Here is a 15012-nt window from a genome sequence, read left to right on the forward strand (position 1 = left end):
CTATGTCAAACCTAACAACTTCTAACTACACTTCACTGAGAGCTACTTTAATTAATTCAAAAACTATCCATATTGCAAGAAATGCTGTAAAGAAACACTACATCTTTCATAGAAAACTCTGCATACAATGGTGACCAGTTTTTATATTCAGGCTTCTACTGTGATATGTCTCCATGGACAGATCCACACAGAAAAAGCTGCTCCTGCTGTTCAGTGTCTCTGCCACAACGTCAGGTACAAGCCAGGTCCAGCATGGAAACATAAAAACCTTTGCTATGAGCTACTGGGGAAGGTAAGACCAAAAGGGAGAGAAGAATGAATGAGAATTGGGCATTCAGACCCCAGAGGTCCTTTAAAACCAACACCACCATTCTTCTACTTGGTAAGGCCTTCCTACCACGTCTGGGATCTCTCTTTCTCAGATACATGCAATGATGTTTCCAGTTAAGCAAACATCAGGCAGATAAATGCTGATGAAACCAGTTAGGTATCTGTTTATCCTGGTTTATTTTCCCTGGAAATACTTAATATTGCGGTAATGGATTCTATAAAGGTGACGTAAAAAGATTATCAACTGACCTCTCAAAACTTTTATCAAAATTCAGACCGAGCAAATATGACAAATGTTTAACAAATACATAAACAGTTCCCTAAGATACCAAGACACACAGAAATGGTATTTTAGATCTTGCACAGATCTAACACAGTTAAAAGATTTCATTTTAAAGAGTGTGACCTTGGAAAGAGTCTTCAAAAATAACAGCTATGTGACATTAAAATACATTAACTCATTAGCTAAAAGTTTGTTCTCCCAAATGGCAAACATTTTCAATTTTACCACCAAAATGTCATGACTCAAACAGCAGATGTTTCTCTGTGCTTTTCTCTTAATCTTTACAGAATCCTCTACTCTAGATAAATAGCAAGAAACTGAAATAACTCACAGCCACTCTGGTAACTTCAAAACAGTGGTATGACAACCCAGACATCTGATATCTGATACAAACCTAATTGTTGTTCTTCACCAGTCACATGTGGCTTGCAGTCCCATTAGAGAACCCTAGAAATTATTCATATGAGTAGACAACTTAGAGTGATGTCTGATTTTCACATGGTTGTAACGTATTACCGTATACGTGATGTCACTGTCATCGTATTTGTCCTCTGTACAATAAGCACTTCCTGGCTTCATATGAATTTTCCTGCTCAAACACTTCATCTGCTTATATGATGTATTTGAACCTATTGACAATACCCCCACGTTTGAGGAACTCAAATTAAGATTCCTGCACAGGCTATATCGTTACTTAGGTCTGCAGAACTAAAGATTGGAAACAAATTAAACTATAGACAATTTACTGAAAATGGTTGATCCAAGTCCATGTGTTATTCTACACTATTTTGATTTAATCACAGCTCATCCAAGCATTCACGGTGTTGGTCAATGTCTTTGACCCAGTCAGACATACCTCTGCCTTTTGTTTCACATCTCATGTGAGCAGTTTGCTGACCAGTCATGGCTATAGTACTGCTATTGTATTCTGCACAGACCCTGGAAGGGCAATACTCCTCTTCATTTTAGAGGTCTACCTATACTTTGTGTCTGCAATGGCCAAAGGGTATGTGTCATAGACCCCTCTGGATGAAATTTTGGTGTATATATACACTATTTGTTCTCTGTTCTTTAGCTGTAATGAATGGCTCTTGGAGAGTACTCAGGTTAATACTCTAATAATTGTCCTGTTTTTTAATTTCACTGCTTGTTTTATTTATTATGAATTACTACTATTTCCATCATTACATGAGAAAGACACATAATTATTGTTTAGAGACGGGCTTTGGTAAACCAATTGTCATGTATTGGTGAATATGGATCTGTAAGACTGTATCTTTGCTTCAACTCAGATACATGCTACTGATAGCTACTGCTGATGGATTACCAGGCTTTACATCTTTCCCTTCGAAATTTCCTCCTCACCCAGTTTGACTGCCAACTGTTTCCTATACCACCTTTATTAAAAACTCGCTGGTAAATTGTTTGTTCCAGTGACAAATTTTATAAGTGAGAACAAATATGGTGAAGTGACCTCAGTCACACACACCCTTGCCTAATCTCTCCTGATGGAATAATCTCTGCTGTTCTGTTTCTGCTAAAGAGGCAGCCGTTCCTTTGGACAGGAGCAACAACCATTATTCACAACAGTGTTCATTCATCCTCCTTCTATTCTTTTGGCTTCCTGCTGAAGTGGGAGGGTAATTTGGTAATGCATTTCTGCCACTTTAGAAACTTCCTTTTACAATATAAATAGCTTCAAAAGAACATTCTTTTCATTAGAGATTCATATGAAAGTGACCCTAAGTATGCTGTCATTGCAGGTTTCCATCTCTATGGCGAAACTTGGTATCATTCAGATTGCACAGAAGATTTTGTGTTTTTATCAAAAGTTACTATTTCCTAATTCTGCAAACCATATGGCACCATAAAGCCCACAGTGGAGAAGATATTTTTAAAGCATGACATTAACTTTACTAGGGACATTAAAAAGATGAGTAATATTGTATTCATTGAAGTATAAATTACCCTAACATTTTCAAATTTGAGACTGGCTACTTTATTTTTTTTTCAGTTCTGAGACTTAATACGGTGCAACTTCTGCCTGTATCTGAAATTATTCATACCTATTTCCAGAATGGCAATCTAGGTAAAACAGACATAGCATTATTCTGATTTATTATTTTTCTGAAGCTTTTGATAGTTAAGTCTCTCCCTGACCTTAAAATATATTTCAGGAAAAAAAAAAAAAAATCTTTATATATATATATCTTTTCTCAGTAATCACTGCATGTACTTTAGATTAGAGGAACATCACAGGAATAGTCTTATGAACAGCAATTTAATTTAAAATGTTTTTTTAATTCTGATCCATTTTGCAAATGCATCACCTGTTACAACCTACACAGGTTGCTGCATTCCATAATACCACCTAGTAACTAAGTTGCATCTTTGTTCCCATCAGTTCTGTCTCCATGCTCTCGTTACTGATAAATTAATGTTGGCAATTATTAAAACATATCAAGCATATTCCAACTACTTCTGCCTTCCTGCCTCCACTTGCTTGATAGAATATATTCTGACCAGAATCGCTTTCTATGTTCTCACCATCTTGATGAATGATATAAGCAAGGGGGTGTATTCTCTAGACACTGAACTTACAACCTCTCTGCATAAACAAGTCACACATTCAAAGAGTCTCCAGGATCGTGCCTGTGAGCATTAATGAGCTTATTAGAAAATTGCATCAAGGATATGTGATTCCCTATTCAGAGAACTGGTGCTTTTATAAGTCTTTCTCTTGCCTTCATCTACAGCACAGGTCAGTTTTAAATCAATGCTGTTCCTAGAACCACTATTTTTTTTCTTCTCATATTGAGTTTGGTCATAAAGGGTGATTCATGTTCATAAAACATGGTCAAACTTTTGACAGAAAACAACATATGAAACACACCATTGTTGGCTTTATTATTATGAATTCAATGCAGCGCAAATGACCTTGGCAGTAATTTTCATACTGAAAAGAAAACACTTTTGATTGAATTAATTGCATCCACTTTTGGATGCTAGGCTTCTTGCTATTGTCCACAGTTTTCATTGATCATGCACTTGAAAACCTCTTTGTCTTCAACTTTCCTTCTCTCTTAGATGAGAGAAGAGCATCTTAAAGATGGCTATTCCAAAAATTATTTGAGTGTATATTTGGATGAAGATGTGACTCTTTCAATAAACATACAATTAAAGACTTTGTTTATTAGGGGAAAAACAAGTAAACAAACAAACAAAAAAAAAAACACAAAACAGCAACAACAACAAACAGACAACCATGCTTACATGACTTTTATAAAAATAGAAGCATCCCCTAAAATCTGCAACAGGACCATACCAGCATCCAGCAGAAATACATAACAAAACTTAGCTTCGCAGAATCCTAGAAAAGCTTGGGTTGGAAGGGACCTTAAAGATCACCTAATTCCAACCTCCCTGCAATAGGCAGGGACACCTTCCACTCAACAAGATTGCTTATACCTTAAGGCTTCTAATTTTTATTTTTACTTCAGTCTGTCTGGAGCAAATACATTATTGAACTACTTTCACCGTAGCATTTTTAATGACTGTGCTTACCAGTTGCTGTCCTTGGATGCCCCATGCTGCATACTGTAATACTGAATCCTCTACTTCTGGAGGGTTTAGCTCCAAAACTTCCCTTGAAAAAAAATTTAAACATTTTTACTTGAATACTCTGGCATCACCATATTTATAGAACTACTGACAATGACACTATATTGAAAATGCAAAGTGACCTACCTCGTGTGTATGTTGTAAATCACGTATGAAGCTGTAAAAGAATAATGAAAAACCTGTGACAAAAAAAAAAAAAAAGAAAAAAGAAAGAAAAAGAAAGCATAAGAATAACAAATACAAATACTGGATCGACAGACTATAGTTATGATCCCAGGAAGCCCAGGATTCTCTAGTTGGGGGAGATCTCATGCTGTTGTCTTAATTTGTTATTTTGTTGAAGTCAAGTGAAATAAAAAGGACTGTCATTTAAGTGCAAAATATCAGGGCCTGATGTATGCGGAGGCAGAAGATTGATGCTGACGAACAGTATTGTACAGCTGACAATGTTATAAACCATCAAGACAAAGGGCCAAAATCTTCTAGATCAAAGTAAATTATTACATGTCTACTCTTCAGTCAAACATTACTTTGTTATATATATATCATCAGTAATAGACATTTTTCTGCCTTCTGGACTTGAGTGATCAGTTTTAACCAAGCTCACTTCTTTAACAGTCTCACAGTATGAAAATAGTGTAACTCTGTGGTATCAATTATTTAATTATGATTAATTGAAATTACTTCATGTTTGAAAATATAATTGTGATTAGGTATCACTGTACTAAGAGAAATTGTTCCTTTTAATGTAAACTCTTTTCAGAAAGAAACAAAGTGACATCTACTAGACTTACTGTAGCTTCACATCTACAGAGTTACTATATCTCTACTTAGCATATTAATTAATTAATTTATTTATTTTTTCTGAACAGTGTCATGCTAATTCCAGTTAGATGAATACAGATATATTAGCAAAGCTCAAACCCTGATATGGAGTATTTGTTGGGAACTCTTTAGTTTATATTATCTGTACCAGGAATCTTTCAGCATCTTCTCCAGAGAGAAGAGACGAAAGAGGATCACACATGATTAGAGTTATTGAAATTTGCAGTTAACACATGTGAGGGGTTTCAGAGGTCATTATTTTGACTAAAAGTTTTTCAGTAACAGAATCATCTGAAAGATCCCTCCAGCAATTTAATTTCCATTATTAGTTCCCAGTCAACATACAGAAGAATTTTGCTGGCTGATGTTACAATAAGTCCACAAAGGCCTGTAAGATTTGGAACTGTACTTTATGTGTTTTTTGTTAACTGACCTTTCTATAAAATTTCTGGTTTAGACAAGAATCTGTTCCATTTTCCAAGTCTATGATGATTAACATCAGCAGCATTTCTTCAATGAGAAGAAACATTTATTAATAATTATACCCCAAAGTAGATTTTTTGGTTATTATTACAGCTTATGATAAATATTTTGATCATGCAAGGTATCAACTTCTTCCAAGAACTTCTAAGTGTGACAAAAATAGAGCCAAATTGTAATGTAGGAAATAGAAGGACACTGTGAGGAGTATTCTGAGAAGTTTGATTGATGCTTATTTTCTCTTAGTAGCTACCATAAACATATCCACTATCACATCTTTTTCTATATATACTTATACATTTACTTATATGCATAGTAGACTGCTTGCTTACATGCCATAATGTTTAAATTTCAGTAGGGCTTGTGGAAAAAATTAACCTGGTAATAACATGATAATTACCAAGACAGAGTTATTTAAATACTACTGGTAAGACAATGAGACAAACTATTGGCTTCAAAGCTCTTGCTGTTTTAAATCTTACATTGCTAGAGGTAAGAGATGGCAGATCAAAGGGACATCAACAGTTATGTCATACTGGTGTCAGCACAGGGCATATACTGCCAGAGGCTACCCAGGGGGGCACTTGCCCGCAGCTGTTAAAGAGGACAGCCTCATACAACCAGTTACAGCAAAGAGTAATTGGTCTTTCACCCTTCCAGGAAAAGGCAAAAGTATATAACAAAATGCTTGGAAGGCTAAAAAGTGTTTTTAATAGAAATATTTTCAAAGTAAATTCCTAGACAGAATAATTTCAACTACAACAAAAAAGCTAAACTAGTAAGTCATTTTGAGAGCTTTAAGAGAAAATATGACAACAAGAGATACACTTTGGATTTAACATAAAACATTCCTTTTACCCTCAAATAAAATTTCTTTCTAAATATTTCTGTAGAAATATTAATAACTGCTGTTAAAAGTATCGATACCTTTGAAAGAACACAATCTGAGGAGACAAACATTACGATGAAGTCAATTTCAGAAGGGATGCTGAGGTTTTTCTCAAATTACTCATGTTAACTTTATTTTATAATACAAACACTATGAATAAGCTACAAGTAGGAAGCTTCCTAATTCATCCTGCTTGCAACAGTCACATACTGAAACACAATCATTTAAAAAAAAAAAAAAAAAGAGAGAGAGAGGGTATAGAAAATCTCTTTTTCAATTCTGGCATCTATAATAAGCACTACATTGCTAGGAGGTTCTAGCAGTTTTGTCTAAAGGTTTATGTCATGCTTATATACCATTTTTAGGATCTCCACTATTTCAGTAAAGCCAGGTTGCACAGAGCTGTATCAATTGCTGGGACCACGTCTCCTGATCCCTAATGTACATCTGGCACCACACAGGAGGAGCCCAGTTGAGGGCACCAAGCCTGACACTAAACATAGTGACCCTCACATACCAGTGAGGCTCAAAATACCAGGATCAAACCTTCCCCGGTGCCACCAGCGAAATCCTCTTTAAATCCTCTTTGGAAGAGGCATGCATAGTGTCTGGGGATTTTGCCCTGCAAGTCTCTTTTTTTTTTTTTTTTTTTTTTTTGGGGGGGGGGGGGGGGGTAGGGAAGGGGCGTGTGTACTAATCAGAAAAAAAAAACAACATCTTGTCAATTTATGATGGAGTTTGCAAAGAAACAGATTAGAGCTCAGAAAGGTAGAGCTTGGGCTGCACTGCTCCCTCTTACTGTACATTTGCAATGAAGGCTTTGCATCTTCGCGAGCATTCAAATCTGAAATGTTATAATTTCTATTCTGAAATGTTTTCAAACATTTCTTGTACTCTATGCCTTCTCACTAGGGTGGTATCAAAAGACTCAATGAAGGCTAATGTTTTGAATATGGGCAGTGGACTACTCCAGCTGTCCAAAAAAGAAAAAAAAAAAAGACACTCAAGTCATCTTCTAGGTATAGGGAAAGGAACTGATTAATGAATATGGACACAGGGAAGGTCTCTAGGATGTAGAGCAATGTAGGAAAGCAAAGACTTTTAAAATATTAAATGCATTACAGTAATTTCTGCACTGACATACCAGTGGAGGAATATGAAGAAAAGAAAAAGCTGGTTAAGATTTAATAAAGTAACTGTACACGGTAAGGTGGGACCCTGTGAGGATCTTTACCCACATGTATCTTGCTAGGGTTCAGGCCTTTCTGACAAGAAAATAATCTGCCTGTTTCTACTGTGATAAGCTGGAAAATATTCCACACAAATTTCATCTAAGAATGGTGAAAATGGCTTTTTAGATAAGATTGACAGCATACCTCCCCCTCAACAAAATTTATTTTTCTTTTGCCACAAAATGTAGTTGGAAACAACTGTTGCATATCATATTTATTTTTTTTTAATTTAGTCTTTCATCAATATGTAAACTGAATAAAGGCTTTCATGTGATGCAGTTCAACACTAAAAAAAAAACAGCTGCATTGAAAACCTTAAATTACAGAACAATATTACAAAGGACCTAAAAGGAAAAGGTTTAAAAACTATCTTCAAGACAAATTCTTCTAGTCAAAATGTATTGAAATAACAATCTATTATTCAGGTAACAGCCAACTGTAAAAACAAAACAACAACAACAACAAAACACTTATCAATCATAATCTGAACTTTTAGATGACACACGGTTCTGAGTTTTATATGTCCTATATTTTCTGTCTTTCAAGGAATGACTCTGTAATTCTAAGGTCGCTAAAAACGAAATATTGTCTTAGAACTCAATGCATAGTCCAGCAAGATGCAGCAAAACAATGTGCAATATACACTTAGCCAAGTACACTCCTGTAATATACTCCAGGAAATAATCAATTCATTGTCCTTGGGTAACTTGGAAAACATCCCACATAGAATAGTGTTCGTGCTAAAAATCTGCAAGGAAAATCTCACCGGCAGTATTTCCACAGGATGATGAGTGTCCTCAACTCCTGGGAAAAGGAGGAGAGCTCATGACATTAGAATTCTGCAGCACTATAATCACAAAATGCCAAACACCTTGATGAATCCTATATCCATTTCCTTTATTAAAATAGCATGTGAAAGCATATAATTGGTTTATTTAGAGCAATAATAATGCCTCCTTGCTCACATGGCTTTTTTGCAAGGTAGTGAGCAGGTTGTTCTCTATTTTTGTTTTTACCCACATAGACACCCATACTCTGAACTAGTTTCTGCATTTCTCAGTGCTGCTATACCCTCTTTTTCTCTAAATTCTCCTTTTAGATTCAAATAAGATTTTTCTCAGGGCGTAATAGCACTCAGTCTGAGGAAGAACAATCACAGAATCACAGTATATGAAATATAAATTTTAGAATCTACAGTATACTTTCAGTTATCCCAAAGTTTATCAGCCAAATGGGATTTATTTCTCATACGCAACAGTAGATATATATTTATTTGTATTATATGTAGTGAATAGCAAGGAGACTATTTGGAAGCCATATCCTTCCCATTAATATTTAAAATACATAAATAAATAAGGAGTATCATCAAATAACTAAAAACATAAAATATGCCATTACACCCATCCCTCCTATCTCAAAACACATACATTGACTTGCAAAAAGAAAGGCAGTTTCTCACATTAGGTTCCAAACCATACAGATCTTTATGATTCATCAGTGAGATATCAGATCTTTTATGGGTTCATTTACACTTCCAATCGCCTCTAAAATAAATCTAGCATTTTAAGACATTACTAGCCTGAATGACAATTGTTTTTATTGTTATTTTAACAATTAAAAGAATGAATCAGAATTAGAAAGATCAGCCTTAGTTGCAAAAAAATTTTTAACTGTTCCAAGGTATGTTCCATGATTCCCAAACAGTATTATTCATAAAAAAAGAAAGAACAAGAAAATGTTTTTATTCTTTCACTTTCACAGCAGGCAGTTATTAGGCAGTTCAAAGCTAAGAGAATCCAATCTGAAAGAGCTTTGAGTGCCTCAAAGCTTTTCTATTTTTTCCAGTTATATCATCTGGTCTAATAAAAGATAATACCTCTTTCCACAAATCTTGTCTCACTTACCCATTAAAGCCATCGCATTTATAAAAACAGTGTTACTGAGACCCAAAGATTCCTCAACCCAGGTGAAAAAATAAATAAATCCTGTAAGTGGTGCTTCTTAATTAATAACCTTTTTTATAGTATATAGCATGAACCAAGAAAACATGGGAGAGGACACACCGAAATAGTAAAATAAACCGGAATATATCTTGCAAGAATCTTAATTTATTCATTCATCTGTGGCCTTTCTCTGTTTTTAACATTGTACATAATACATCAGTGAAACGGTTACGCATGTTTTCAAAATGCCGTGGTAGGTGTCAGACGCAGAACTATTGGCTGTTGTACACAGCTTGAAGAATAGCAACATGAATAGGATTTTGTCTTCATCCTCTTTTCTGCAATTGAATTACGCATTTGAAGAATTACTGAAAAAATCTACTTATGCTCAAAAGCAAACCAAAAGGCTTTTCCATGGTAAAGCAATTACAAGGCCAAGATAAAAGTTAACCGATCATACATTCATCATTCACGCAAGGAAATACTCCCACAGAACTACACATGGAACTTCATTCACTGTTGATTCTGAAAAACAAACCTACTAGAGACCTTCACTAAAGACTCAAAAAATCAATTTAAAAAAACAGATGGAAACATACATTGTTTCTTTTTTTTGCCTTTGGGATAAAAATGTCTTTTTAGAAAAACAGAGCCTGCAGAATATGCAATGAACTACAAATAATAAGAAAGTACCAGAAGCAAAGTGGAGAGAATATGAGGGGAACACAATGAAATATAGACGCATAGCATGGTTAGAGAGCCATTTTGAAGGGATTACTGAAATGAATGCACTATAGCACTATGCTTGTGCGACAATTGCACCAAAAGCAAGTGACATAGCAGACAGATAGAGACTACACTGATGATTTGGGGGCAAATCTATACCACAGACACATACAATCCATCTAACTCCACATGATTTAACCCCAGTCAAATATGAATGCAATGAAGTGCAACGCTTAACTAGTTGTGCATAGGCTCATGATACTGCACTTTGGCGTGGCTTCTTAAGCATGATGCTGCATTGATCCAAATGAAGAATTTCAGACAGAAATTAGCAACTACAAACAGTGCAAAAGCTGTTTGTAGACCAAAAAGCTGTTAAGACCAAAATGTGTGGTCCCTACAACACACTCTGTTGCATGATATTAGGTGTGCCTTTGCTACTTATTTTTCAGCTAGTGTAGTATGAGCCAGCCAAAATGAATAACTATTACATATTTACAAAAAGACAAGTTAGTATATATTCAAATCCACTCTCTATACAAAAATCACAGCTTATACATATTATTTAAATATATTATGCAAATTATTACCTATATTATTTCTCTTCTAGCTAGTGGTATTTCACTCACAGTTTTGCTATCCGTACACTGGCGTAATTCAGATTTCCAGCAATGAAAATGAGAAAAGACTTTGAACAGGTCATTAATATTATACATAAGCTCTTTATTTGCTGCACATTTGGAAAACACCAGATTATTTGTGGTCAGATTTCATCCTTTGTGTTAGCGTCTTGAAAGCAAATGAGTTACAGCAGAAAGGTGTTAGTCTTTGCTTTATGCCATCAGGATTTAAAACATCAACTTTTTGTACTCCCCCCCCCCCAAAAAAAAAAAAAATTAGAAAAAAAGAATATCCACGTAACAAATTCTTATTCTTCATTTCCTTTCTATGAGCTTTAAGACATGTAACTTTGCTAGGACCACAGTGCAAAGAGAATGGAATCAGTATCTAATGCGCTGAGACAGAAGTTTCACAAAACAAGAAAAATACATTCTTTTCTTCCTTTTGTATTACAAGATGTGTGACTTCCCTGTTAGTGAAACCTTTGGTGCAGTTAACAAGCTGAAATCAGTAGCTGTATGACTACTGATATCTAAATCAGTACTAAGAGCAAAGTACAGCTGCTGGATGAATCCTCCATCCATTTTGCAATGTGTGTGTTAAATAATGCAATAATGTTATCAATAACATTATTAGGTGAAATCCACCTTCATTGAAAACTGCATTATTATTTACTTTAAATGTTCTCCATTTGCTTGTCCAGTCTGACTCCATGTGTTCTCCAACACAGGAGCTGCTAATAAAACCGCTTAAACATTGAAATTTAGCATGGCCAAGTTTGGTTTTCATGTAATTGGCTGCTCGAATGCATAACAAGTGAAGAAAGAGCTCTGCAGCATCAATTTCAGAACTGCAGACACATGAAACCAATATGGATTACCTCTTATATCACAAATGAAGAGCTCAAATAAAACACTAGATCAATAAAAAAATGACTCTGTATATTTATGAAAATAATACTGGTTAACAAAATTTGCTGATTTCCAGGTATGGCAACAATTACAGTGAAATCTCAGACTGTGTACTAATACTAAAGATCAACTCTAACAGGGGTGTACACCAGAAATGGTTCACACTGTGCTCCAGTAAAGCGGCACGTTCTGTTCTTGGTAAGTGAAATGTTTGGCTACTATTTGCCTGGTCCTATATTCAGCAAGAATTTAAATACAAGTTTAATCAGATGAGTTGATGAATGATTTCATATGGATTATATCTGAGTTAGACAAAAGACTAAGAATTTAACTCCGTCATGAACTGTGGATTTGTACCACAACCCAGTAAATCCTTTCAGCATACCTTAGTTTCAAACTGCAGTTATTGATACACTGCTTCATAGTTCATCCAGCTAGAAAGTACTGTTATGATCATCATGCCCAACCTCGTTCATCTGAAAAACATTTTGAGACTTCACATTTCAAGTAGTATGACAAACAAATAGAGATTCCCGATAGTTTCTTCAAAGGTTTTCATAGAAAGCACTGGGAAACAAACATAGAGTCTATAATACCATGATGAAGAATCTCTAAACATCTTTGAATCCTATTGTCCCTACTCAATTTTGGAAATGAAAAACTACAAGTTTTGCCAGTATTGATATCTAAGTCTCTACATATTTTTCGCATAACTTTTGGCCTTCTTGTTTCTGAAAGCTCTTTATCTAATTGCGAAGCGTTAATCTAAGCTAGGTTGATGCATTTGCAGCACTGGAGTTAAATGACAAGGTTATTACTTTGCAAAGCATCATATTTATTTGTTTCAATCAACATCATTTACTTGTCCTGATTGATAAGAACTATGACATATCGTTGGTAATAATTTATGGTTAGCATTAATACTTTTCAGTGTGAAATATTACCAGCCATAACAACTATTTGCTGCCAAACTAAAATAAATATAAAAGCATGACATTTCTAGACATGCAATTTGTCTGTAAGAAAAAAAGGCTGTCAACGAAGCCTAAACAAAAAGGCACCTCTAAAAAATTTGCTAAAGCTTCAACCGTTCCACATATAACTTTTCAATAAGATTAATTATCTCAAGAAGAAGACATTCACTGCAGAATGTTAATTAATTCACAATCAATTAAACTCAGATCATCTAACAAACAATAATGTGATACAAAGTGCAGTTGAGAATAACTGCAGAAACTTCTTTTTTTTCTGATACATCAAGGGCTGAGATAGACCACCCTATATTTGGATATGCAACTCAATCATTTTTGAATACATAATAATTTCAGATGAGTGAATTATTCAAGAAATTGTTCTGCATTACTACTTCTGAAAGCCTCATATATCACTGCCTTTTGAAATTCTATTAGTTACACTATCATGTAAAATATGTTTCTTGAATCTTGTACAAGATGACTTACAACAAAAATTTATATTATTTTTTTCTGGCTTATTTACCTTCAGCATTAAAAAACATGTGTAATGTCACTGAAATCACAGTTACATGATGGTGAAGCTAGTAAGCCTCGAGCATAAAATGAGCATTTTTATACTGCTACACATGTACTCACACGTCGTTCTCATGCATGCTCATACTCAAATACAGTATGACTAAAAATCTGACTTTACCAATATTTCATTATTTATAGAAACTTGTCTTTTTCTAAATTGCTTTACAGGCAGATTCACAATGTGCATGTATATTTTGATCCCAACTAGCATTAGGGGAAACACAATATATTAATTCTGACAATATGACCAGAAATTTATCTCCACAGAAATATGAGGCTGATGAAGGTGCTTGCTTCTGGTCAACTGAGCTGAAGAACTCAATTCTGTCTTAGAAAAATGCATATTTAACCACTTTAATACTGCCCAATACTTCAGTCTGATCTCTTCACAGGGTCCTTACAGTACAAACTGAGTCCCATACAAGAGGCATCTCTTATGAGAAATTTATATCGAGTATCTCCATGCATATTGAAAACTGTTAATTGAGAACTAAATATGTTTTATATCACTGATTCTTGAAAGCAGAACTGCATCAAGCCTCCTTAGAGTGTCTGTGATCGTTAAATTTAGTTTGCTCTTTCAGATGCTGTTGAAGAAAGAATTGAGCCAAGATTTGTTTTTTATTCTCAGCTTTTCTGAGATAATATGTTCCTCACATATTGTATTTATTCAAGCAGATTGCAAAAGAGGAAAATGGGAAGAGGCAGAAAAAAATAACACCTTGTTTTGAAGACATGCAGTTGTACAAGTGGCGATATTTACAAAAATGTGCATTAGCTGATTCAAGTGAAATATGTACAAAGAAATGGATAAGAAAGATGAAAAATATTTTCTAGCCATATTCCATATAAAACAAGTTTCTGAGCACAAAACTGAGCTGAAGGTACCCCAAAACAATGAGGATACAAAACAAAATCTAGGAATACAGTGCCTTGATTTTGAAGAAATCAAGAAATTTTGAAGAAAAGACTACAGTATCAGTTTAATTTTTTCTTCTCCGGACCATCTGACTTGCTCTGGCAACAGCAAGACGGCAGATACCAAATGCTCCTCTGCTGTTTGCTTACAAATGACACAGGGAGATGAAAAGACCCAATGGAGCTCAAGAAGGGATAAGCAATGAGATAAATGGCCTGTGAGCCTGACGAAATGCAAAGGGAGAATGGAAAAGAAAACAAAACTGGGGGAAGCAGATGGGTAAACCAGCAAGCAAGAAGGTGGAAAAAAGAAAGCAAAAAATAGGGCTAAATATAGCAGAATGGGGGGAAAATAAATAAATAAATAAAAAGAAAAAGAACAAACAAGTATAGAACAAAGCAGAACTCAGTCCCTTAAAAGAATGAAAATGAAGACAATCAGATCAAGAGAGAATGAACAGGCAGCAGGGAGGGAAAGCAGTCAGCAGATCTGCAGCATGTGGGCATGGTGGCTGGAAACACAGGCTCTTGGGACTGATGAAGGAAATTTGTGAAGAGCTGATTGACTTGTAGAGCCTTCCTCTTTTGAAGATAAAAGATAGGAGTGAAAAAGACAGTACTTGAATGCATGAACTTCCTCTGTCTTTTGATACTTTTTTGGCACCATCACTAATTGCTTAGCA

The 15012-nt window shown here is 34.9% G+C and overlaps 1 protein-coding gene across 5 annotated transcripts in view; it reads right to left on the reverse strand.

Annotated features, from left to right (window-relative positions):
* Positions 1 to 15012, reverse strand: part of DPP10 (dipeptidyl peptidase like 10) — a 492868-nt gene that overhangs the window by 69924 nt on the left and 407932 nt on the right. For all 5 annotated transcript variants that reach the window (XM_048079610.2, XM_048079611.2, XM_048079609.2 and 2 more), the window contains exons 6-7: positions 4361 to 4413; positions 4178 to 4259 (exon numbers count right to left, since the gene is read on the reverse strand). In XM_048079610.2, the coding sequence (XP_047935567.1) occupies positions 4178 to 4259; positions 4361 to 4413 (135 nt within the window). The remainder of the gene's footprint in view (positions 1 to 4177; positions 4260 to 4360; positions 4414 to 15012) is intronic.

Source organism: Anser cygnoides, chromosome 6 (genome assembly GCF_040182565.1).
Source record: "Anser cygnoides isolate HZ-2024a breed goose chromosome 6, Taihu_goose_T2T_genome, whole genome shotgun sequence".
In the NCBI taxonomy this organism is placed as follows: Eukaryota; Metazoa; Chordata; class Aves; order Anseriformes; family Anatidae; genus Anser; species Anser cygnoides.